The 24,541-nt window shown below is 35.5% G+C and overlaps 4 protein-coding genes across 4 annotated transcripts; 1 reads left to right on the top strand and 3 right to left on the bottom strand.

Annotated features, from left to right (window-relative positions):
* Positions 1–6,123: 6,123 nt before the first annotated feature.
* LOC117572076 (calphotin) lies at positions 6,124–7,003 on the top strand. The gene is made up of 2 exons (XM_052004505.1): positions 6,124–6,177; positions 6,254–7,003. Exons 1-2 carry the CDS (start codon positions 6,175–6,177, stop codon positions 7,001–7,003), a joined length of 753 nt encoding a protein of 250 aa, XP_051860465.1. The 5' UTR covers positions 6,124–6,174.
* A 10,763-nt stretch (positions 7,004–17,766) lies between these two features.
* LOC117572087 (multiple inositol polyphosphate phosphatase 1-like) lies at positions 17,767–18,518 on the bottom strand. The gene is made up of 3 exons (XM_034254683.1): positions 18,324–18,518; positions 18,060–18,269; positions 17,767–17,985 (listed from the first exon to the last, which is right to left on the bottom strand). Exons 1-3 carry the CDS (start codon positions 18,516–18,518, stop codon positions 17,767–17,769), a joined length of 624 nt encoding a protein of 207 aa, XP_034110574.1.
* A 1,750-nt stretch (positions 18,519–20,268) lies between these two features.
* On the bottom strand, positions 20,269–21,643 carry LOC117572094 (multiple inositol polyphosphate phosphatase 1-like). The gene is made up of 2 exons (XM_034254699.2): positions 21,416–21,643; positions 20,269–21,229 (listed from the first exon to the last, which is right to left on the bottom strand). Exons 1-2 carry the CDS (start codon positions 21,496–21,498, stop codon positions 20,362–20,364), a joined length of 951 nt encoding a protein of 316 aa, XP_034110590.2. The 5' UTR covers positions 21,499–21,643; the 3' UTR covers positions 20,269–20,361.
* Positions 21,635–23,792, bottom strand: LOC127565005 (multiple inositol polyphosphate phosphatase 1-like). The gene is made up of 3 exons (XM_052003595.1): positions 23,685–23,792; positions 22,007–22,272; positions 21,635–21,943 (listed from the first exon to the last, which is right to left on the bottom strand). The coding sequence occupies exons 2-3, from the start codon at positions 22,268–22,270 to the stop codon at positions 21,635–21,637; spliced, it is 573 nt and encodes a 190-aa protein (XP_051859555.1). The 5' UTR covers positions 22,271–22,272; positions 23,685–23,792.
* Positions 23,793–24,541: the final 749 nt, after the last annotated feature.

Raw genomic sequence — 24,541 nt, 5'->3', positions numbered from 1 at the left:
AATAGGGGGAGTGGTGACATGTGGGCGTGGCACTAATGACAACCTTGACAATGCCATCGATTTTCGGCTCGATGCCATTCCGATTCGATTCGATTTGATTCTGCTTTTAAAGTTTATAAATATTTATGATGTCGTATTCGACTCGAGTTTGCTTTCGCCTACTTTGAGCACAAACATTTTCATTTACTTGGCCCAAAGCTAAATGAAAGTTTACTATGGGCGAAGCTTGCATTATGAATGTTGCTCGAGTGTTGCAAGCAGCATACTAATTTTATAAATGGCTTTCTTGCTCTTACGACTGCTTTTTTCTTTGCATGTTCTTTGACTAGCTGTACTTTTATCTAGGCAGTAGTTTGGCGCAGATTAAGAAATCCTTTTGACTTGCGAACATTCGACTCAGCTTTAAGAGTGCTGAAGATGTTTTCTTAGTTTGAATTAGAAAAAATGAAAGACAGTTTGGGATTTCGAAACATATTTAAGAGTGCTAAAGATGTTCTCATTGTAAAATAGGAAAATTAAAAAAGATAAATTTTGGTATTACTTTTCTTATAATACTTTTCTAAATTTTTTCAACAGAAATTCCAAAGTTCCAAAGACGTTCTCTCATTTTTAATTTGAATTAAAGAAAGATAATTTAAAGAATACTTTATACATTTTTTTTATAATACTTTCAATTAGAAAATCCTTTGCCCTTGCCAGACCAAAGAGCAAAAGATTTTGAATTCATTTTGAATTAAGAAAAAATAAATAGAGAATTTGACATTCCAATAATTGACTTCGGCAAAACTTGAAGAGTGCCAAATATCATCTCTCATTTTTGGTTTAGGTAATTAAGCAAGATAATTTAAAATTATAATTTCATTAAAATACTATCAAAAGCCATCATCAGTTTTGTTAGTTAGTTATCCTTTTGACTTGCCTAATTTGGACAAAGCTTTTATAGTGTTAACAATGCTTTCCAATTTTAATTTTAGGAAAAAGAAAGAGAATTTTGGAATTTTCATTCTAAATTTTCGATAGAATAGAAATAATTCCAGTAAAGAAGACGTTTTTGCCATACAAAAGTATTTCTTAGATAAATTTAAAGATGTTATCACATTTTAATTTTAAATTTAAAGAACACATAAAACAACTTTTTAAAGCTATCATCAATTATCAATTCTATGCTACAAGCTATCAATCAATTATAACCAAAATTTGACGCATCTTTTAATAACATTTATTTGACTACTCAGCAAGCATTTCAATTCTCTCAGCGACCTACTCAAAATACATTTGCTATATTTATAATCAGCCGTCTCCACATTAGTCTTAAAGACTCTATCTATAACAGCTCGCTCCATTGCCTAGATAATTATTGTGCTATGCTGCCAATCAATTGCACGCTATTTATAAACGGCTTTTTCAGCTCCGTTTCGCTGACTTGAAGAGACTTTAAGCAGCAGGCGAGAGCGAGAGAGAGAGAGACAAGTTATTGACTAAAAGCAAGTAAATCACTTCCATCACTCGCATTGCTTCCAACACCTTCGTATTTAGATTTATCAGATTTTGTTGGCTAGGCATAGCCGGAAACGGAAACGGTCTGATGGCATTTGGCTGCCACAATTTTCAATCACAATTTTTGCTATTTATTTTTACTGACAGCTTCTCAACGGGCGAGCGAGGAAATGCTTATGGATTTATGTATTATGATGTCAGAATGTGTTATCATTGCTCTCTCTCTCTCTCTCTATCTCTTGCTCACTCGCAGCTCATCAATTTTTCAATAGCTCTGTCAGCCAGAAGTGACTTGTGGCACATTAGCTGTCACTCTCCGGCTGTCTGTCTGTCTGTCGGCTCTTAGCCAGCAAATTTTGCGACGTGTTAACAAGCCGTGGCTTAATTATGGCAAAGGTAAATCCTTGGCTAGGGGTTTAGACTTAGTAACATATGTGACATTTGGCTTACGTCTGCTGAATGAATTTAAATGTATCTGTCACAGAGTTAGTGTAAATTTATAGCCCAATTAATGAGAAGAGCAGCGTCAACGCTGCGTATGCGCAACGCCGACGCCAAATTGAATGATGGCAAATGCATGTCCTTGTCGCCAGTTGGTAGTTGACAAATTTGTTAACCCCAAAAAGGATTCTCATGTACCAGCTGTTTTTCGCAACTCTCTTTCTCGCTCTCTCTCTCTAAAGAAGCAATTTAAATATTTCGCATATAAATTTTGTGGGGCAATCGATATCTCAAGAAGAAAGGCAAAATGTGAAACCCTTTTTTTCCGGGTTGTTTTTCTCAACTGCTGCTGTTGCTTCTGCTGCTGTTGTCCTATTTAAAATATATAAATATTTTAACTTAATAAATGCGGCAGCAAACTGGTTGGCGCCCACGGCCAACTTACAAAAACTGGCAGCCGCCAAAAACTTGGACAAGTGCTGAGCACACAAAAGCTACGACATTTGCATAAACTAAGGCGGACCAAAGGAGAGAGACTCTCTCTTTTCTCTCTACTCTTCTTGCTACCAAGATTTGTTTTCTTTTTATACCCGCTTCCCGTAAAAAAGGTAAAAGGGTATTATAACTTTGTGCCTCCATGAAGTGTATGTAACAGGCAGAAGGAGGATCTGCAACCGAATAAAGTACATATATATTATATATATTCTTGATCAAAATCAACACCCAAGACGATATAGCCATGTCCATCTGTCCGCCTGCCTGTCTGTCGTTGTCTGTCTGTCTATCTGTATGAACACCTAGAACTCAGAGACTGTGAAAGATAAAGATATGATTTTTTTCGACAATACTTTTTGAGATTCCTAAACATTTGACTAAAATAAGAAAAAATTGTAGAACTTATATTTAGTATAATTAAAAACACCTACTTAATATGGCTTTGACTGGCAATCTGGTATATTGTGCACTCGTTGGTATATTTTGAATGTGGTACTATATTAATATTCCTCATATTATGGTATATTAATTTGTTATATTTTAAGAACAATACCGCCCATATCTCAGAACATTTGGTATATTTTTAGTATTTTTGTGGTATATTTATTTGGTATATTTTAAGAATAATACCGCCTATATCTGGTGGTTAAAAACTTAAAACGCGTATCGGGTATATCACAGTCGTGCACACTTAGCTTGTAGCTTTCTTACTTGTTTTTTTCGGGGGCGCTGCCCTTTTGCCGTGTGGCGCACGCAAACATTTTCGAACTTGTTGTCCGCCCGCGGGCTGGGCCTCAGCTGGTTAAAGAGTTCGCCTGGACAAGACAAGAAAGGAGAAAAGTCGAGGAAAGGATTGAACAGGAGCTCAGGTTAACTTTACAGCGGCTAATGGTCGATGAGCCTTTGGGAGCTTCTTTAAGCTGTTGCCCTTTATCGCTTCAGCTTCAGCAACAACAACAACAGCAGCAACAACAACATCAAGAGCAAGAGCAATCTTATCGAGAGGCAGTTGAATGCCACACTGTGCGGAACATGTAAATTGAACCTCAAACTGACAGAGCAAACAACACAAAACAAACACATACACACACACTTAACCACACCTACACACACACAGCGTGCAAAAAAAAAACACGAACAAGTTTCGTGTTGAGCGAAATTGCCAAACAAAATAGACATACAAAAAATCGCTTTTAAATAAAATCACAAGTCGAGAGCCGCACAAAAATCAATGAGGCACGCACAATTTATAGCACAACAGATTCACTGTTGTTGTTACTGGTGTGAATGCCCTGTAGAGAAAGTTGATGAAAGGGTAGTCTGGCGAAATATAAAACAATTTATGTCTTATGAAAAATATTAAATTATATTATATATCAAATTATATGTTATATACTGTAATAAAATTTTACTGAAGACAAATTTGAATTGTTCTCTCCATAACAAAAAGTCTACACAACTCTTTTCTTTAAGATAAATTTTCAAATATTAAATCTAATGAATATATTAAATAAATATTATAAAAAATACAACAGTTAGTATCTTTATTTATAGGATATGCAGTTTTAGCACTTTTCAATTCAAAATATTAACATTAAAATAATAAATATAAACATTAAAATAATAACATCTTACTCTGTAGCATCTTTGCTTTAATAAAATATGTGTACGAAAATTAAAGCTATAATATAAATCTTTTAAAATCTCAACTGCCATATATTATATCATACCATTTATATATTCTTCTGTCATGCCAGATACTTGTAGTGTAAATGCCAGTCTTTCACTTACTTCTAGCAGTTCCCTTTTATGTTACATTCTTAGTTAAGAGATTATATTTTTTTTTACATTATATATAAACAATATTAAATTTATACCCCGTAGCATCTTAAAAACTTCAACACTTAGCTTTACAATATCAATATTTAGCAAATACCATTTATATTTAAGTTTTTCAACTTAGCTGTTTACAGAGTATTCGCTAGCCGTGTTTTTCCACATTCTAATTTAATAGTTTATTGTGTATATAACCAATATTAAAATTATACCCCGTAGCATCATTTAGCTTTCACACTTATGCTTAACAGTCTTAACAGAATTTAATAAATGCTGTTGATATATTTTTTTGCCTACTCAACATAGTATTTGCTTGTCGTTCATTCAATTCTTGCCGTGCTCTTTTGCTTTCTTGTAGCTTGTACTATAAATTATGTTCGCGCTCCACAAGCCTAGACACATAAAATATGGCACACGAGTGGCTCTTAGGCCAAGCGGAGGGTTCTGGCCAATGCCAAATGAGATGCTCACAGCAGAAGCAACAGCAACAAGTCGCAGAGCCAACAGGAAAAAAATGTGTAGCATACTTTCAGGCGCAAATGTGCGTGGCAAACGGAAGTTGTTGCCGCCTTTTAAGCAGCCAGCGAAGAGAAGCAAAAGAAGGCAATAAACAGAGAGTGTGTGTGAGATAGCTAAGGAATGATTTACTTGCAGCTCTTACACGTTTATTAGATTACTCGCGAGAGTTATAGACAGAGTGGAAATGGTAAGCGAAAAATGCGAGGCGAAAACGTTTTCAACTTCGATTTTTCATTTCATTTGAGTTTTACCGCAACTTTTGAGCGCCCATGTGACCACGCCCACACAGCATACAGTACACAATTGGCATATTGGCCAAAACAAATGACAGAGTTCATTAACAATGCAATAAAAAGCCACCGCAAATAACGCGTTGTCGCCCATTTTTGCCACAGTGTCGAATTCAATTTACAAATGGCATGCGGTGTGGACAGACATACGAGAGTGAGTGTAATTATGCTTATGACTATTTAATGAGAAATGCTGTGTGTTGTATTTAAATTCAGATTTTCAGAAGAATTGTTGTAATCAATAATTAATTTCCGCAACAAGTTTTCCGATTGCAATTTGATAGCCGCTTTAACCGCCTCTCGGACACGAAGCCAAAACAGATTTACATTGCATATTTGAGTATGTTATAATTAGTTTAAATTTTAAATGAAGCCAAGTTTTGTTTCGAGTTTGCGAGTTGCAAAGGCACAAGAACGTAGCGAGTGCGCACTTCAGTTTCAGCTGAAGAGAGAGGCCTATAAATAAGCATAGCACTTCCGCAGCCGCACTTGAGATTGAGTTTGAATTTAAGAGTTTGAGTTTCGAGTGGACAGCAAATTAACACCTCAACCGAACCTGAACTACTTGGACCGAAATGGGCCAGCAAAGAGCAGCAAAAAAGAGATGGCCAAAATACATACACCAAAAAAAAAGAAGGCAAAGCCAAATAGCAATAGCCGCTGGAAAGGTCAAGCAGCCCAGCGTGTACGTCTTGACATTGCAGGCACTGTAAAAGAAAACAAAACAACAACACAGAAAAGAAAAAAAAACAAATGCAAGGCAACGTCCAAAGTCAAAGCCACATGGATAGACTTGGCTCACAAGCAACGCAACTGAATCTCAAGTGGCACTCGAAAAGCCAAAAAGGCAACAAAATGTGTGTGTTACTTTTTTTTGTTGTTTTGTGAAGATTTTTAATTAAGTTGAACCCAAGCTGTAGCTGAAGTTGGAGATGAAACTGAAACTGGAGCTGGAGCTGGCTTGAAGTGGACGACGAACTCAAAGTTTTTGAGCTATAAATTCGACGGTGCTCTAGAGCAAAGGCATCAAACAGTCCCAGCAACTTTTAATTGCCACACGCCGTTAACCCAAGTCCAAAAAAAAACCAGCCCAAAAATGGTTAGAAACAGAGCAAGAGAGACTTGCCTACAAGGATGTTGGAATACCACAAAATAATACTTATTTTTTTCTACAGAAATTCTTCTCGCTTAGCAGTGTTCTCACTTTGTCCGCCGTTGCCAGCGCCGCTTTGGCTGCTCCCCAGGATGCCTCTCGGCTGCGTCGCGATGTCTCCGAGCTAGTCGATGCCTCCGCAGTGGATTTCGTGCCTCCGGTTACGGAGTATTTGCCCGCTGATGTTGTCGATGCCACCGAGCAGCCGAGCGCTGTTTTAGGAGATGAAGGCTACGAGTATCGCACTGTGCGTCGCCTCAAGCTGCGTCATCGCAATCTTCGCGATGTCTCGCATCTGTCCACTCGCTACTTGCCACCACCCAGCAAGAACTATCTGCCCCCAGCTGCTGCTGCGCTGCCAACTCCAGCTGCCCCAGCTGATGACACCGAGGAGGTTGTCTCTGCCGTCGAACCCAAGGTGGCACGTGAGTATCTGCCACCAGCAGCCGAGGAGGTCAGCACCGAGGCAGCACCAGTTGTGGCCGAGACCGAGGCGCCAGCTGTCGAGGAGCAACCCGAACCCGAGCCTGAGCCTGAGGCTGATGTCCGTGTGGTCGATGTGCCCACAGCCGAGCTGCGTGACGATGGCTATCACTACAAGCAGCCCGAGGAGATGCCCGTCGAGCTGAAGGAGGCCGCTCCGGCTGCTCCCCAGGAGTACTTGCCGCCTCTTGGTGACGACGTCGTTGCCGAAGGACCCGCCGATGGCGAGAGTGCTGTGCTCACCAAGGATGGCTATCAGTATCGCGCCATCCGTCGTTACAGATTCTAGAGTGGATTGCATTTGTATTTGATTTTTGAATGTTTGAATTTTTCACTTGTTAATGTTTTTTTTCTTGAATAAATTGTAATCTTTTATTGCAAGAGGAATTCGTTTTATTTGGAGAAATAAGTTTTCTGTAATGTTTATTTTATTATAAATTACTATAATTTATATAGTAAATAAAAAATACAGTAAATTATACACCGACTATAAGCAAATATTTTCAACCGAACTTTCAGTGCAATGCATATTTTGAAAATTTTGGATACTTATATGTACTTATTAAAGTATAAAAATTTATATAATAGAATAAAAAGTGCTTAAATTAAATACAAATATAAATGACATTTCAACATACGTCGACAAATAATTTGACTCTCATTTTCATAACAATGAGAATTTGTTTAATTTCGAGTTAGCAGCAGCTTCTAAACGTATTCTACAATTGTTCATAATACCTATGAAATTACTATGAAAAACTTCTGCAATTTCTCATAATACCTATGAAATTACTATGAAATATATTGTTCATGTTTGGCAAAAGAAAAATAGCTATTTATGTTAATTAAAATATATATCATTCAATAAAAATATTAAAGCACTTATAGAATCATTTTGTAATAGCTAACGTTGCGAATTTGTTGTACTTTGTCACAGAAGTTTTTAGAAATTCTTCATTTTTATTATGAAGCTACTGAATGTATATACTTATACGAGTATGTATATCTTTGTAACAAATAAAAACAATTGCAGTTAAATATAAAAATAAATACACTATATACATTACTAAAGCAACTAGCTTGCACTAAGATTCTATACAGAAATTTCCAATTTGAATTTTATACTTATAAACTAGTGATATTAATCACATAAGTAGCTATTACAAATTATCTTTAAATTACTCATAATACTTATGAAACTACTATAAAAACGCATTTCTTTACAAACAAAATAAAAACACTCCATTACAGCAAGACATTAAAATTAAAGCATTTTAAAGCAAATAAATTATTCATAGCTTCTATTGCAATGCGAAATTATTTTATTTGAAGATGAAGCTGCTTAAGATTACTCTTCAATTTCAAAATTATTTTGATTATACAATTCCTTAAAAAAAAGTCTTGTAAAGTAAAGCGCAATAAATATATAATATATTTAAAACAAACATCAACTAAAAACAAATAAATTACTCCAAGCTGAAAAAAACTGAGTAGTTTAGTAAATTTCACTTGCATTAAAAATCTATATAGTTAATAAATGATACTTTTTGTATTAAAGTAACTCTGCTTGGTTTATTTTAGCAGCTATAGCATTCATTGAACTCCCAATGGAAAATGATACAAAAAAAAATATCTCATGTAATTCAATAGACAGTCCCCTCAAAAAAACAGGTACAGGCGGGCAGTAAATTATTAAATTACACTTCCACTAAATTATACACGTTGTTAATAAAAGCAACAAAAAAAAAGTATAAAATATCAGTGGAATTTTCGATTCGCCTTTTACCCTTATAGGAAGTGCACAAAAAACAAATTGCTGAACGTCCTTTTCATAGCATATTCAAATGAAATCTGAGTTTTTTTCGGTGAATTAATTGCGCGAAATCGATACGAAATATTGTTGAATAGTAAAAAGGGGTTTCCAATAAAATGCATAATGAAACCAACTGGAATGCAATAATGAAACTTTATGAATAAAATATGACATCGTCGCGTTCGAAGTAATCATAAAACCAATTTCCAAGTAATCTGAATTTATAGTGTGTCATTACACACACACACACACACACAGAAGAAGAAGAGAGCAAAGTTTATTAATCATTTTGATAACTTGCTGAGCAGTTAACTTTTATATTTAGCACACTTTATGTGCAACTAGTTAGTTTCACGTTACGTATACGCAACAATTTCCTTCTTGTTTGCTCTTGTTACTGGCTGGCCTGTGGCTGGCCATGGCCAAAGTTATTGTCAATAAAAAAAGAGCCTTTAAATGGCGCCTCCAATTAGTGCAAGTCTTCTTCCCTCATCGTCTGGCGTTTCCTGTTGCAACTCAAACTGTGCGTGAATCTTGTAAAAGATGCTGGAATATTCATGGGGGGAAGGGGAAAGTCGAGTGCCACATGTTGCCATGGTCGCCTTAAAGGCTTAATTAATGCACTTGCGCGTTAATACATCTCGACAGCAACAGCAACAAGTGCAGAGTAGAGTAGAGCAGAGCTGAGCATTAAGCGAGCACTCAAGATAAATTACTTGGCTTATTGCCGCGCGCCTCAGCTGGCTGAAAGATTCCCAAAGAGAACACGGATAATGGAGAGCTTAACATTTTTCCGCACTGTGGCTACGTTGCGTGTTTTAATTATGAAATCAATTGCATCAAATTCAATGAAAATTCAATTGAAATTGCCGCTGTACAGATTTCAATCCACTGCGAACAACTCAATTTGTAAGCGTTATTTCTGTCGAAATGAACAAAAGCGCTTCCCAGAGAGAAAAAGAGTATATGATTTTGGTAGCAGAATTACAAAACAAGTTAGAAAGCTACGGTTAAGTGTGCTCGACTGTGAGATATGCGCTACTCATTTTTAATAAAAAGCTAAATAGTTTTTAAAGTTGTTTAAAATATTCTTAAAGTATTCCAAATTAAAATATTAACAAAATACTAAAATATAACAAGTATACTACGAAATTCAGAATATACCATAAAGTACATTGCCGTAACATTGTTAGAATATTTTTAATAAAAAGCAAAATAGTTCTTAAAGTTGTTTAAAATATTCTTAAAGTATTCCAAATTAAAATTTCAACAAAATACTAAAATATAACAAGTATACTACGAATTTCAGAATATACCATAAAGTACATTGCCGTAACATTGTTAGAATATTTTTAATAAGAAGCATAATAGTTCTTAAAGTTGTTTAAAATATTCTTAAAGTATTCCAAATTAAAATATTAACAAAATACTAAAATATAACAGGTATACTTGGAAATTCAGAATATACCATAAAGTACAGTGCCATAATATTGTTAGAATATTTTTAATAAGAAGCAAAATAGTTCTTAACGTTGTTTAAAATATTCTTAAAGTATTCCAAATTAAAATATTAACAAAATACTAAAATATAACAACTATATAACGAATTTCAGAATATACCATAAAGTACAGTGTCATAATATTGTTAGAACATTTTAAATTAATATACCAAAAGTACCAAAATATACCGAAACCTGTTTCTGGTATATCTTTATATATATTGCATTCAAAACATACCATAAATTTCAGTGTGATATTATTTAAAATATATACCACATTTATAAACAAAAACCAATATACATTCTGAATATACCATAAAGTTCAGTGCGGCATTATTTTTAAAATATACTACATTTATAAAACAAAAATAGATTTAAAATATGTCGAAAGCTTCTTGTGGTATATTAATAAACTATCGTATTCAAATTATACAAAATAAATATACCAAAAATACTTAAATATAGGATTGTATTTGCTTTATCAATGCGGTATAATACCTAAAATATACGAAAAAATACTAATTTATTTCGAAGGCTTCTTCGGTATATCAATATACCATTAAGTACAATGCGGCATTATTTTTAAAATATACTTCCTTTGCAAAGCAAAAAAATATTTAAAATATGTCGAAAGCTTCTTGAGGTATATTAATATACTATCCCATACAAAATATACAAAATAAATATACCAAAAATATAGCATATTGGACTGTATTTGCCTTATCAATGCGGTATAATAAATATACTAATAAAATATACGAAAAAAATACTAATATATTTCGAGTGTCTCTTCGGTATATCAATATACCATAAAGTACAGTGCGGTATTATAATTAAACTATTCCTAATAAATATACCAAAAAATACTATAATACAGCGAAGACTTTTTCTGGTATATCAATATAATATTATATTCAGAATATACCATAAAATACAAAATATCTCAAAACACTATTTATTCAGAAAATACCATAAACCACAATATTACAGATAAACGGGCATGGCTATATCCTCTTTACTTAATGGGGTCAGAGATAACTTCTTCTGCCTTCCTTCAATACATTTCACTAAAGTCACTAAATTATAATACCCTTCTACCCCATGAGTAGCAGGTATTAAAAGAACAACAAAAGAGGGGGAGGTGAAAGTGAGAGGCAAGAACTGTCACTGACAGCCCGCTTATTGCATATTAAATTGCGTGTGTCGCAAAAATGTCAGAACAACAAAACAAAAATTAAAGCAACAAGCGGGCCAGCAAGCATGTTCAGCAATCATTTCTGTGAACTAGCCGGAAGGACAATTGCGATTGGGTGACAACTTGGTTGGTTTTCGGTGTGGAGGGAGGGGGTGGGGATACAATGCTCAGCAGCATGTCAACAATGCGTGCAGTTTAAAGTAAATATAATCACGACAAATTTAATACAAATAAAACCAAATAAAATCAAGTTAAATAACATTGTTGTCTGCTTTTACATCGCATTTTCGTTTTGTTCTCTCGATCGATTTTGTGTGGAATTTCCATTGCATACTTTTGGGGGCGCGCGGCTCAAAGTGAAAAGCGTTGTGAAAGCGTTTTGCAGAATGCCAGCGTTTGTCTTTCTTTGACAGCTCTCCAACGGAAATGTTATTAAACTTGTGCATATTTATGAATTTAATTTGTGCATTACAGCCTCAGCATGTCACCAACACACACACACAGACACTCACACTCACACTCTCCTCTACAGTTCCAATCACAATCACGTCACGCATACTTATGCAGCTCTTTTAAATGAGCAAAAATCACTGCAGGCATTATGTGTGTATGTGTGTGTGTGTGAGTGTGTGAGTGCTGAGGCGTGGGCAAAGACGTGGGCGTGTTCGTTAAATATCACCTGTTTATTTAAAGCAAAATTTGTTGCTCTTAAGTTGCAACATTTTATCAAGCAACTTGTAACGCTCGCAGTAAAACTTTATTGGGAACTTTGCTGTTGCAGTTAAGTTTTGATTTATAGTCATACAAGATAGTACCTAATATACAGATAGTTGACTTTATTGTTCGATTATTTATTTCATTTGTTTATAGTTTGCATATAAATATAATTAAGCAACTAACTTAGCGTTCAACTGACTATAGTACAATTGCGGAATTAAACTAATTGTTATTTGTTGTTTCAATAGTTTGCGCCAATGATAGTACATTTTGAGCAATCGATAGTATCGATAGTTCCATCCATTGTACCCGATAGTATCACCCGACATACAAAATTGTACATATTGCCGCTTATCTTGTATTCCTCGCCGCAGTTCTCATCTGAGCTTTTGAAATACTTTCAGACATGTGAAATATTACTCTTTTTTATAGTACTTCACCTATCTGATATAGAATCCACTTGACTGCGTCTTTAAAAATAGAAAAGGGTTAGTTAGACATAAAAATCAATTTTTAGCTTTATAAGACCTCGGATTAAAAGAAAACAATCTCTGTTCTCTAATAAAATTCACCTGAGTCGTGTCTATTTAGTTGGAGACAATCTTGATACTAGACTTTTTATTTCTTCTTCTTGAGCTAATTCATATTACTTATTCATATTGCTTTTATAATAATCTTACAGAAACTCTTTTTTATTAAATCTAATGCATAAAATGTGTCTTTAAATTAATAAAAACACGCATTGCATTTCACAAATATTTTCTAAAATATTTATTTCTTTAAATAGAATCTTAATTTTCAGATTATATTTTCATTATAAGAAGTACTCCCTCTTTAATAATAGCGGTTAATTTATCATGTGTTAATCTAGTTAAATTAGTAAAGTATATCATAAAATTAAATTAAAGTTCTTCATAAATTTTGCTAACTATATTTATGCTAGATATTTTTGTATAGACTATATATATAGAGTATTCATTTTCGTATCTCCCAGTCAATAGCTTCATTTTTCTTTAACACTCCACCACTTGAGGTCGCTTTAGAGCTCTATAAGCCATATATATAAATATGGTATATGGTGTGTATATGCGCACTTAAGGTTTAAACAAGCTTTGTGCTTTAAAATACGTTTATGAGACACTTGAGCGTCGCTTTTGATGGCCGCGCGTTAATCAGTGGCAAGCACAGAGATCTATTTGCCGCCTGCCACACGAAGCGATGCGATGCGACGTGGCAGCTTTGATTTCTCGTCTGCTAATTGGCGATGAAAAGCTAACAAACATATTTTTTTTATAATGCACGTTGAATTTGCAGCCAGGCCACAAACTGTTGGCGTTAAGCCTGAAGTTGCGTCGGTTTGTGGTGCGCGTGGCACGATCTACAAACTTTTGAATAGTAATAGTTTAAAGAGCATTTTCACACTGCAACACGCAATAAGCAAGGTTGCAACACGCTCTGCAACAACAACAGCCAAGCGTTGAGCTATTGTAAATATCAACAAACATTTTAACTTAATTAAAATGTGAGCAAAAAAGTGTTTGTTGGTTTTTGTTGTCATGCTGCAGCATGTGGCATGCAGCATACAGCATCCTCGTGTTGAACAAGTACACATAGCCTAAATCCAACCTCAAATTACACAATATTGTGGTCAAGCTATTAATTTTACAGGCCGCAACTTCAGCTTTGAAGATATCCAAAAATGTGTCGAAATGAAAAATTGTATGTTTGCTCATGCCTCATGCCTCATGCCTCATGCCACATGCCACACACATGCGTGTGGGCAGGAAAAATGTTATTAGTTTTGTGTGTGTGTGCTGTGTGAAAAGCTGAAAGCTGAAGCCAGCCTAGTGAGCAAAGCCAAAATGTGTCCTTGTCCTTCTTCCTTTTGCAATTTGCTTGTCAATTTTTGCCAGCTTAAATCATTTCTCGAATATTTCGTTTCATTTTTGGGTGCCACAATTAGCAAGAACTGTAAATGGAATTTAGCATCCAAGAAGCTTGCATTGACCAATTATGTAATCGAAAACGAAGCTGCTCAGTGAACATAACTCTTTTCTTGCTGTTGTTGTTTGTGTGATGGCCGCCAGGCGTAGATGCCACAATGGAAGCCTAATAATTAACCAATTACCAGTGGCAGAACTTCAAAGCCAAGGCCGCACAGCTCCAATTCATAGAAGAAGACTTTTCCCCCCCATTCTTTTCAAAAAGCGAGGTCAGCTTACAGGCAATCTGCTACCTGTTACCTGTGTTCTGTGTTTTCTGTGTGTGTTGCCTTTTGCCATTTGCCTTCTGCAAGCCTTTTTTAGAAAGGTGCAACCAAAATGAGCTCCCGAGTTTTATGTGGCAGAACCTTCATTTGCAGCTCCACAAAATTGCTTATTCATAGCTGACTGCCGACCAAATGAGCGCCCATTAACTTAATCCACGACACACAAAAACTATTCGCACTCGCCTCCCCTTCCAAAACTTATGGCCAAAATGAACCCTGGAATCGGAGCATTCTCTTCTGCAGCAGACAGCTTCTGGAGCATTGGCCCCATTTCAACAGTTCGGGTTACACTTGAGAATTGTAAAGTTTTGTGGCGCTCGCGCTAACTAACACGCAGAGAAAATCACAATCACAATCTCAATATAGAAGCAGCCACCCACCCAACCAGACACGCCTACTGCAGAGCTGATTTATTCGCTTGTTTCAAAGTCGACGCGAGTTCATGGTTCGGGTGTATTAGCCTAATGAAAACGCTGCTGGAATGACCGAAAAATGGGACCAAAGATAACAACTTGCTCTGGGCATATAAACACGTACACACCCACAACTCCCCCTCTCCCTTCTGTTCACAGCGGGAAACTCACGTCTAAGTAACTATAAAGCACTTTGGGTTGCAGCCTCCATCCCTCATATACGGACAAATTTAGACAGGCGAGCAGACCTAAAGTTCGGGATACACGCTCACGTGGACCAGTATAAGAGGGGGAAACCTGACGAAGTTGTCGTCCATTGGGTTGGGTTGCCTTGACAACGCGCCCAGGCGAACAGCAGCACAAGCAGCAACTAGCAACGAAGTGAAATAAAAAACGCATATTGCGTAAAATTCGATGTCGACGTCGCCTTCGATGTCGAAGGTGAAAGGTGGTTGGAGTCAGGTGCGTGTGCGGACGGCACTTATGAGTGGCACTTAGTCTGCCCTAATACGCATCATTAGAACATTTAACAGGAAGCACGTGATGACTCAAAATGGTTGGCCAGCATCAGCATCGCCTACGCCTAAAGACGCCGGCGACGGCGACAATGCCTACAACAACAACAACAACAACTACTACGTCACAGTTTTGTCGTCGCAAAGGATTTGTCAAGTTAATTTTAAAGTCGTATTGCTGGTCTATTGAAACTTAAGACGATAACACCTTTTAAGCTCGCATGAAAAGGGATAAAGTTGGTTGGATCCCAGCCAAGTGATTATTAAGATTAATATTCCTTCTTAGTTAACTGCCAAATTTTGCCTTAAAGAAAATAATTCTATTTCATAAACTTAATTGTATTTTGTTCTTCATTAAATCTGTTCATTTATGAACACAATTCAAGTTACATATGTGCAAAAGCAACATTTTCAAAAAGGCGCCCATCATTGGTAGCGTTGCCAGACCACGGAAACAACGAAAAACAACTTTGCCATTCACAGCAATGCGCTGAGCTTATCGATAAGTGTTCGATATAAGTAACACACAGTTAGCACATTAAATCGAAATTCAAATTTACATTATAAACAATCACAATGCTTTTAAATTAAATTATTTTAACATTATAATTCAAATTATGGCAGGACTAAGATGCGATACTAACTGGACAGTATAATTAAAAATTCATCCAATTAACCATTGACATATCATGTTATGAATCGCAACAAATAAGAAAGCTACAGACGAGTGTGCTCGACTATGATATACCCGCTATCCATTTTGAGTACAAGCAAAATATTGCGCTATTAATTTTAAAATATACCAAAAAAATATTGAAAATCTGCTGAAGGCTATTTTAGGTATATTACATTAAAAACAAGTAAGAAAGCTACAGTCGAGTGTGCTCGACTTTGAGATACCCGTTACCCATTTTGAATAAAAGCAAAATAATGCGGTATTTTTGGCAAATGTGTTGCTCTCGGCACTGGCAAAACAACATTTTAGAATAATTTATACTTTAAATTTCATCGTCTTTACATCACAAAATCCAAACATTTGATAAAATTGTTTTATCGTTGGCCTTCGCAATGGTCTTCTAGCTCATTGAAGTTGTCCAGTTCTTAAGCGATATCTTTAAACCGTCATTCCCGATCGATAAATGTATATGCAGGGTGTCGAAACATAAGACGATAATGTTTTTAGACCTAGCAACACCCTTCAATAGTCACCACAATGCGTTAAACTTATTGATAAGCAATAGTTAGAAACACACAATCGAAATTCTAATTTCAATAGTAGCAGCTAAAGTATTGATTCAAAAAGCAACAAAAACGGTTTTCTTTAATTCCTTTAATTATATAGTTTGTTAAGTTGTTAAAATACATTAAGAATTGATCATAACATTGAATTTGTTGTTCGAGTGTTGTGGAAATGTTTCTGAAATTATTAATGGCAAAACGTTTAAAACATTGCAAATTGTCATTTTCTTTACTATACACGATTAGAAAACTAGCTGTTTTACAATAACAGTCAGCAATATAGTGACAGGAAACGGAGCAATAGTCTCTCCCGCATTTTTTTTCGGAAGGCAGTAGAGTTCATCACAATTGGTCTCCAAAGTGTTCTTTAAGTATTCCAAAATATCCCACCAGTTGCAGAATTTAGATTTACAAATTTTGAACTCGACAAATTTCTCATTGTAGAAGAGCCCAATCTTCTCCTTCTCCCTTTCCGCCTCCGCAGGACAATTGTACTTGACGGCCAAAAAATTAGCAGCATATGAAGCGCTAACAATTTTAGGTGTCATATGAAATTCTAATTTGGCATTTCCCACCCATTCGTAAAACAAATGTAAAATCGACAAATCAGTGAAATATGCGACCACACGTGGAGACTCTGTACTATTGAGAATCGACACTATCTCCTTCACTAGACGGCAATTTAAATGTGCAATCTTATCGAGTCCATAGCCCAATCTAAAATTCTCTGCGAACGGAATCACCCAATAATCCTTATCTCCAAGAGCGGAACACCAGTTACAGGCCTTCAGGTTCAAAACTCTCTGCAAGATGCATATCTTGAATATCATAACAATGTCTTCTTTTGTCAGCTTAGGGTACCTACAAAGTAAAAAAAAAACTTAGAAAACTTGAAAAGTAACTTTCCAGAGAAAATATACCATAGAGTGCAAAATATATCAGATTTCAGCTAAAGCAACTACGACCCCTAGTAAGTAGGCGTTTTTGCCCATACAAAAGTATTTCTTTTATAACTTCGACAATTTTTTTTCTAATCGTAATCACATTTTCAGAAATCATAAATACTATAGTTATGTTATCAGAGCTCAATCTACTATTGTCTCTGAGATTCAGTGTTTCATACAGACAGACTGACAGACAGACGGACATGGCTAAATCGTCACGCTGATCAAAAATACATGGAATCGGGAATGATTCCTTCTGCCTGTTACATACATTTTCTGTCGACACAAAGTTATTTTTCCCTATGGGTAGCGGGTATAATTATTGTAATTTCAGGAAAAAATATATTAAACCACCGCAGCTATAGTTTTAAAGTGAACTGTTCAGTTAGTCAGTGCCACAAGTGCATATGTATGAATATCTAAATGGTAAATAAAATCCAACAACAACTTACTCCAAGCGTTCCGCAATATCTTTCGAAGTCCGATCATAGTATCTGACAAAATCCTTTTCTTCCTGTATGTAGTTTTTCTTGAATTGCTCACACGGATGCAGCAATTCAGTCAAATATTCCATATCTTCAGTCGCAGGCACTGTGCTTTTATCAAATAATCCCTCAGTAAAAGCTCTTAAGCTCGCTTCAGTGTGCTCGTAGTTAATGTGAGCGAACTTCAATATTAGAGAGAGTCAAAGCCTGTGTTAGCTAGGGAACAACATTGAGGACTCAGCTATGCATTATTCACCTTGTAGTAAGTATTGTTGTAGTTTTTGGGCAACAACTGGGGAAAATTGATCTGATAGAGCTTAGCAAAATTTTGATTTTCTTCGTAAGTCTGGTTGGCCGCATACTTATCGATATTGCCGGAGTTCCATCTCAGATCCTCCTCACACGAGGTATTCGTAGAGGAGTTTGTAGACATCTCACGGTTGTATCTCGTAAACAAATCGCGTAGCTAACAAAATCCGTAAGTGCTATAGGCATTATCTGAAAATTTTTTAACGCTTACCTCGTCGAAGTGTTTGGACTTATTGATATAATCTTTGCTGATCATGGGTGCGGTTTGAAATATCCACACCTTTGTGGCGTTACAGCCGGGTTCTGCGTACAGCGTCTGCGGAAGTTCAGAATGGTAATCGTCCTCGCTACGCACCTGTCCCCATTCAAGCAACGCCAGCAGCGTCGTCAACAGCAAGAGACGCATTGCTGCAAGAGAGAAGAGTGGGAAAAGAAAGAATTAAAGATTATGTCAAAAAGTTCACCGATAAGTTTCATAAAGTCAGCGATAAAGTTTTAGAGTTGTTTTAGTCACTCGTGGTGCAGAGTGTTCAACTGATGACGAAGACTTTTCAAAGGCCTTCGTACATAGAAAGAAGTGCATCCGAATCCTGGATATTTGAAACAATTACAAATCCTCAATTTACTAGTTAAAGTCTAAGGAGGGCGAAGTTAAAACCGAATACCACAAAAAAAACACGCTTGAAATTAAATTAAATAAATAAAATGAGAAACTTCAATAATTCCCAGCATCTCAATAAATCTCGTAAATCCGAAAAAGTATCTGCTAACCTAATTTGAATGAAAATTACTATTAAAATAGAGTACGTTATTATTAATTAAAATTCTGAAATGGTCCTTGTAAAGAGACCTTCACAATATTTAAAATGCACTTACTTAACGCTAATTTATCCAAGAGATGGACTTAGAATATAACTAAGCAATACAGAAAAAGTATAGCTAAACTGCACGCGATCGTGTCAGAAAAGAAACTGGATTGAAAAACGTAAAACACAAGCATTTATAGCTGACGCTCCGTTTTATCGGTTTAATCAGTCGAGCTTCACTTCAATAACTCATATATATTTTTTAATATATTTTATATATAAATATTCCAAAAATAATTTTTTCGATATACTAATTTGGCTTTATTTAACAATAATACCGCACTATTTGCTTTTTTTGAGTATCTCACAGTCGAGTTCCCTCGACTGCAGATTATTTACTTGTTAGTTTAACAATTGTTACGTAGTATAGTATAGTATATCAGTATGTACAAAGTCTATACTTTTAAAACAAAAAACCCTTCGTGAGTATGTACAAAAAACTACTCCAAAAAAATCCTTCTATAATTTTGATGTGTGTGATAACAGAATATAATAGTAAAAGCTCTGACAAAAATTAATCATACGTGATCTAGAAATAATAAAAAAGAATTTCGCAACACGTACCATTTGTTCATAAAATTTTGTTTGTTTGAAAGAATGTAGATAAAAACTAAAACAACGTATAATTTGATATAAACCATACACACGACCTTATTTGAATCGGTGTGGTCCTTGGTTTTTGTGATTATTCTTTGATAAGAGAGGGAAAGAAACTGGCAAATGTGTTGCTCTCGGCACTGGCAAAACAACATTCTAGAACAATTTAGACTTTAAATTTCTTCGCCGTTACATAACAAAATCGAAACATTTGAGAACATTGTTTTATAGTTGGCCTTCGCAATGGTCTTCTAGCTTGCAAGGCATCCATCCAATTGCGCATTGAAGTTGCTCAGTTCTTAGGCGATATATTTAAACTGTCATTCCTAATGGATAAAAGTATGTATATGCAGGGCAAGAACTAGGGTGTCGAGACTTAAGACGATAATGTTTTCACGCCTTGAAAAACGTATATTTTCACAAACGCTTTCGGTATTCGCAGCCAGAATAACAAAAAAAAAGAATAATAATGAATCGCTTCGATAGTCCATACAATACGCTAAAGTTATCGATAAGCAATCGATAGAAACACACAATCGAAATTCAAATTTCAATTTTAACAGCTGAAATATTGACTCAAAAAACAACAAAAACGGGTTTCTTTAATTCGTTTAATTACACATTTTCTTAAGTTGTTACAAAATATTAAGAATTAATTACTATATATCATTCAAGAATTATCGGTATGTTGAATTTATTGTTTAAGTGTCGAGGAATTGTTTTTGGAATTACTATTAGATGAACATTTAAAACATTGCAAATTGTTATTTTCGTTACTATGCACGATTACAAAACTAGCTGTCTCACAATAACAGTCAGCAGGGTAGTGACCATCAATGGAGCAATTGTCTCTCCAGCATTAACAATATTCTTTATCGTTTTGAAAGTATTCTCTGCCCCTTTAGCAAAAGTATCTGCCGCATTCTCTGCCCCTTTAACAAAAGTATCTGCCGCATTCTCTGCCCCTTTAACAAATGACCCTGCCACTTCAGAAACATTTTGAACCACTCCATTAATTTCGTTCTCAATCGAATTATGTTCTTCTTTCGTCTGTTTTGGTTTTTCCTTCTTACAATAAAATTCCTTACAATTGGCGTCCGAAAATATGTGGTAGGTTTTCAAAACATCCGACCAATTACACAAACCGTTTTTGCACCATTTGAACTCTACAGGTTTCTCATTCAGGAAGAACAGAGCCTTCTCAGTCACGTTATCTGCTGCTTCACTACAATTGTATTTCACGGCCACAAAATTGGCCCCAAATGGAACGAGCTCACTTAATTTCCATTTACGATTTGCCATATTTTCGAAGTTATCCGCACGCAGTTTCTCATCATCCTTGGCAATGCCCAGCGACACAAGAAGCATCTGCAGACCCGGCGAATGTGCAAAGTAAGCGACCACATTTGGTGATTCAGTGCTGTTGAGAACCGTCAGCAAGTCCTGCACGACAAGGCAATTTAATTTATCACTCGCATTAAAACCATAGCCCGAGCCGTAGTAATTCTTGAGCTCCTCGGCATAATTTAGCACGGTCACTTCCTCAGGCCTAAAGACGGCACACCAGACACTGCTTTCTTTCGGTTTCCAAGCCAGCTCAAATCGGCACATTTTGTACATCATGTCAATGTCTTCTTTGTACAGCTTAGATAAGCTGCAAGGAAAATCAATTAAAGGAAGATCAAAATCGCATGATAAATGACGAATGATTAACAATTCAGCTTATTGTACGAATAAATTGCATAAACTATTTTGTGTTACAGTTTTTGGGAGTAAGTTGGTAGTTCAGTTAATCATGGAACAGAATTGTATGTGTAAAGATAGTAAAAGAAAAACTTACCGCAAACGCTTGGTAATATTTGCAATGGTATTATTATAAATTGCACCTGTAATAAACTTCTTGAACTCGGAACCATCACCCATGTAGTTTGTTTTGTAGTAGTCTTGGCAATTATTGTATGCAAGAAGCAGTTCATTCGAAATTTCTGCTGAAACTCCAGTGCTATTATCAAATAAACCATCAGCAAAAGCCTTGAAACTCTCGTACGTACGCTGAGTATCAGTATGACCGAACTAGAAAGTCAAAGATTAGCTTGGGAACAATATTAAGCATTAGGTTTTGATTCCTCACCCGATAATAAGTACTGTTGTATGTTCTGGGCAACAACTCTGGATAATAGGACTGATAGCGTTTAGCAGAATTGCGCAAATCTTCGTAGCCCTGCTCGGTAAGATGCTCATCGAGATCGACGGTAATGCTTGAGTTCCATCTCCATTTCTGAAGTTCATCAAGATCTGCATCACACAAGGTATTCGTGTCAGGACTAGTCTGCATTTTATCATAGTTTCCCTTAATCAAATCACGAAGCTGCCAAATACCGTAAATCATCAAAGTGTTCTAGACATAATCTGTAAATCTGTTAGCGCTTACCTCGCCGAGGCGTTTGGACTTCTCGATATCGTCTTTTTCCATCAAGCGTGTGCCATGTCTGTGGTATATCCACATCTTCGTGGCCTTGCACCCGGGAACATTGAATTTCTCGGCATCGTGGCCGCTGACACGATTATAGACGCTCTTTGAGCTAAATTCGAGTGTCTGCGGACGTTTGGGGTCCGTTTTAAAGCAGTAATCCACACCACGCACCTGTTCCCATTCCAGCAACGCCAGCAGCAAAGTCAGCAGCAAAAGACGCATGACTGCAAGAAAGACTTGTGATAATCAGAGATGGGAAGATCAAAGGAATTTATGTTCAATTTGAGTTATACTTGAGTCTACCCCTAAATTTAACCAAATTTCACAGGCGTAATTTATAGAGATTGTGGAAATGATAGTTACTGTAAACTACTATTTTTTTTTTATTATTGCTATGGTACTAAATTGAAATACCCAAATTCCTGGTAGAGCTGAGTAAGCATAAGACATTTACCGAATTTCACAAATTTGCTTAATATTTCTTATGCAACCGAATCGGATCGCGCCGTTCGGAGAGCAGCCTCTTAACTCAACATAGTTGAATTAATCTCGACTAACTGGTATTGTTTTTTTCTCTTCTTAAAAACCTTTTTCAATAAACAGAAGGGGACATCTCCGACTCTATTAAGGATATACATTCGAGACTATATTCAAATTCAGACAAGTCTTTATATAGTTGTTGTAAATCGAAAAAAAACGAACAGCAAGGATAATTGCAAAAGCTTTTACGATTATTGAAAATTTGTACACACATTAGTTATAAGTTATTTGAAAAACTAATTTCAAACTTCGGGTCTTAATGGCTTTCGTTCACAATTGGATTCACATTGATCTCAATAGTATATATTAAATGTAAGTTCTCATACCAAAGGTACATTTTGGTATATTTTAATATTTCTTCGCTGTATTAATTAAATAATGACTTTCGCACAAATTTGCTTTTATTTAAAATTGGCTACACGTATCTCAGTGTTTTAGTTTTTATTTATTTCTTTTTAGTAATAACATTTCTACGTATTCACATTGGTTTTTTATGCATTCGTTCAGACGAAAATCGTTTTTTTTTTTGTACATTTTAAACAAGGTTTAAAAACAAGGTTCTGATGCAATCATTTTATTAAAACTTCTCTTATAGTCAAATTTAAATTGGTATCCTGAAGTAATTGTCGTGGCAAACAGACCTTTTGAATATTTAAAATGCACTTATAAACGCGAAAGAAAATAAGCTAAACTGCACGCGATCGTGTCAGAAAAGAAACTGACTCGAAAAACGTGAAACACAAGCTTTATAGCTGACGCTCCGTTTTATCGGTTTAATCAGCTGAGCTTCACTTCCAATAACTCAATTATATACAATATAACATATATGTTTTATTATCAAAAAAAAGCGTCATGCTCATGTATTGTTTCATAGTGTGTACAAAAAAAACGCTTGGTGCGTAAGTCCAAAAAAAAAACAAAAAAAAAAACAAAAAAAAAAATTCCTGCGCAAACAAATTATCGAGTCGTATGTCACTATGTTGTTCAACGTGATCAAGAGCTCGACGCTTTAACAGAAAAAAAACTCGAGCAAAAATTGGTCATACATTTATGATCTGTAAGTTCTGCACAAAATTCTATTGATAAAAGGACTCACAGTATCCTTCGCCTTGTCACGAAATTTAAACGGTTGTGAAAGTTTAATTAGATGAAATTTTGGCATTAGCATGAAGGGTATTATAACTTTGTGCCGGCAGGAAATGTATGTAACAGGCAGAAGGAGGCATCTCCAACCCGATAAAGTAAATATATTCTCGATCAGCGTCAACAGCTGAGACGATCTAGCCATGTCCGTTTGTCCGTCTGCCCGTCTGTCTGTATGAGCACCTAGTTCTCAGAAACTCTTAGAGAAAGAGTTATAATTTTCTTTCAGCATCACTTGTAATGTTTTGCAGCAAAATTTTGGCACGTCCACTTCCACCCCAAAAATAGACAACAATTGAATTGAACAAGAATAATTTTAAAGCTATGGTCGCATTTTTGGTATACAAATTTTGAAAGTTAGTTAAGAAAAACTTTTGTTTGCCAAATTACGACAATCTGGTATGTATTGAACTGCATGGTATATTTCGAATGTACTACTTCATCGATATACCAAATATGGCTTTCTGTATATTTTGGTATTATTGTATTATTATGGTTTGGTTTATTTTAAGTATAGTATATTTCGAGTGTAGTATACCAGTAGTACCATATACCAAATATGGCTTTCGGTATATTTTAGTATTTATGCAGTACATTTTTTGGTATATTTTTATTCCAAATGGGTATGGTATATTGATACCGCACTGTTTTTCTTTAATACTCAATATATAGCGGGTATCTTACAGTCCAGCAAAATCGACAGTAGCTTTCTTATCTGTTTTTATACAAAATTGGTATATTTTAAGGACATTATTTATGTAACGGATTTGTTTTTATCTCTTTCGGCTGAAGATAAACTTAGATTGTGAG

This window comes from Drosophila albomicans, chromosome 3, assembly GCF_009650485.2.
Source record: "Drosophila albomicans strain 15112-1751.03 chromosome 3, ASM965048v2, whole genome shotgun sequence".
Lineage (NCBI taxonomy): Eukaryota > Metazoa > Arthropoda > Insecta > Diptera > Drosophilidae > Drosophila > Drosophila albomicans.
This window is presented reverse-complemented; position numbering and strand designations above follow the sequence as displayed.

Excerpts from the sequence above, each read along its gene's own strand:
- LOC117572087 (XM_034254683.1), bottom strand. The coding sequence starts at position 18,518 with ATGCGTCTCTTGCTGTTGACGACGCTGCTGGCGTTGCTTGAATGGGGA. Across the intron at positions 18,270-18,323 it reads AGTCCAAACACTTCGACGAG|CTACGCGATTTGTTTACGAG; the intron begins GTAAGCGTTAAA and ends GGATTTTGTTAG. Across the intron at positions 17,986-18,059 it reads ACAACAATACTTACTACAAG|TTCGCTCACATTAACTACGA; the intron begins GTGAATAATGCA and ends CTAATATTGAAG.
- LOC127565005 (XM_052003595.1), bottom strand. The coding sequence starts at position 22,270 with ATGCGTCTTTTGCTGCTGACTTTGCTGCTGGCGTTGCTGGAATGGGAA. Across the intron at positions 21,944-22,006 it reads AGTCCAAACGCCTCGGCGAG|CTTCGTGATTTGATTAAGGG; the intron begins GTAAGCGCTAAC and ends GGTATTTGGCAG.
- LOC117572094 (XM_034254699.2), bottom strand. The coding sequence starts at position 21,498 with ATGGGTGATGGTTCCGAGTTCAAGAAGTTTATTACAGGTGCAATTTAT. Across the intron at positions 21,230-21,415 it reads AATATTACCAAGCGTTTGCG|CTTATCTAAGCTGTACAAAG; the intron begins GTAAGTTTTTCT and ends TTTTCCTTGCAG.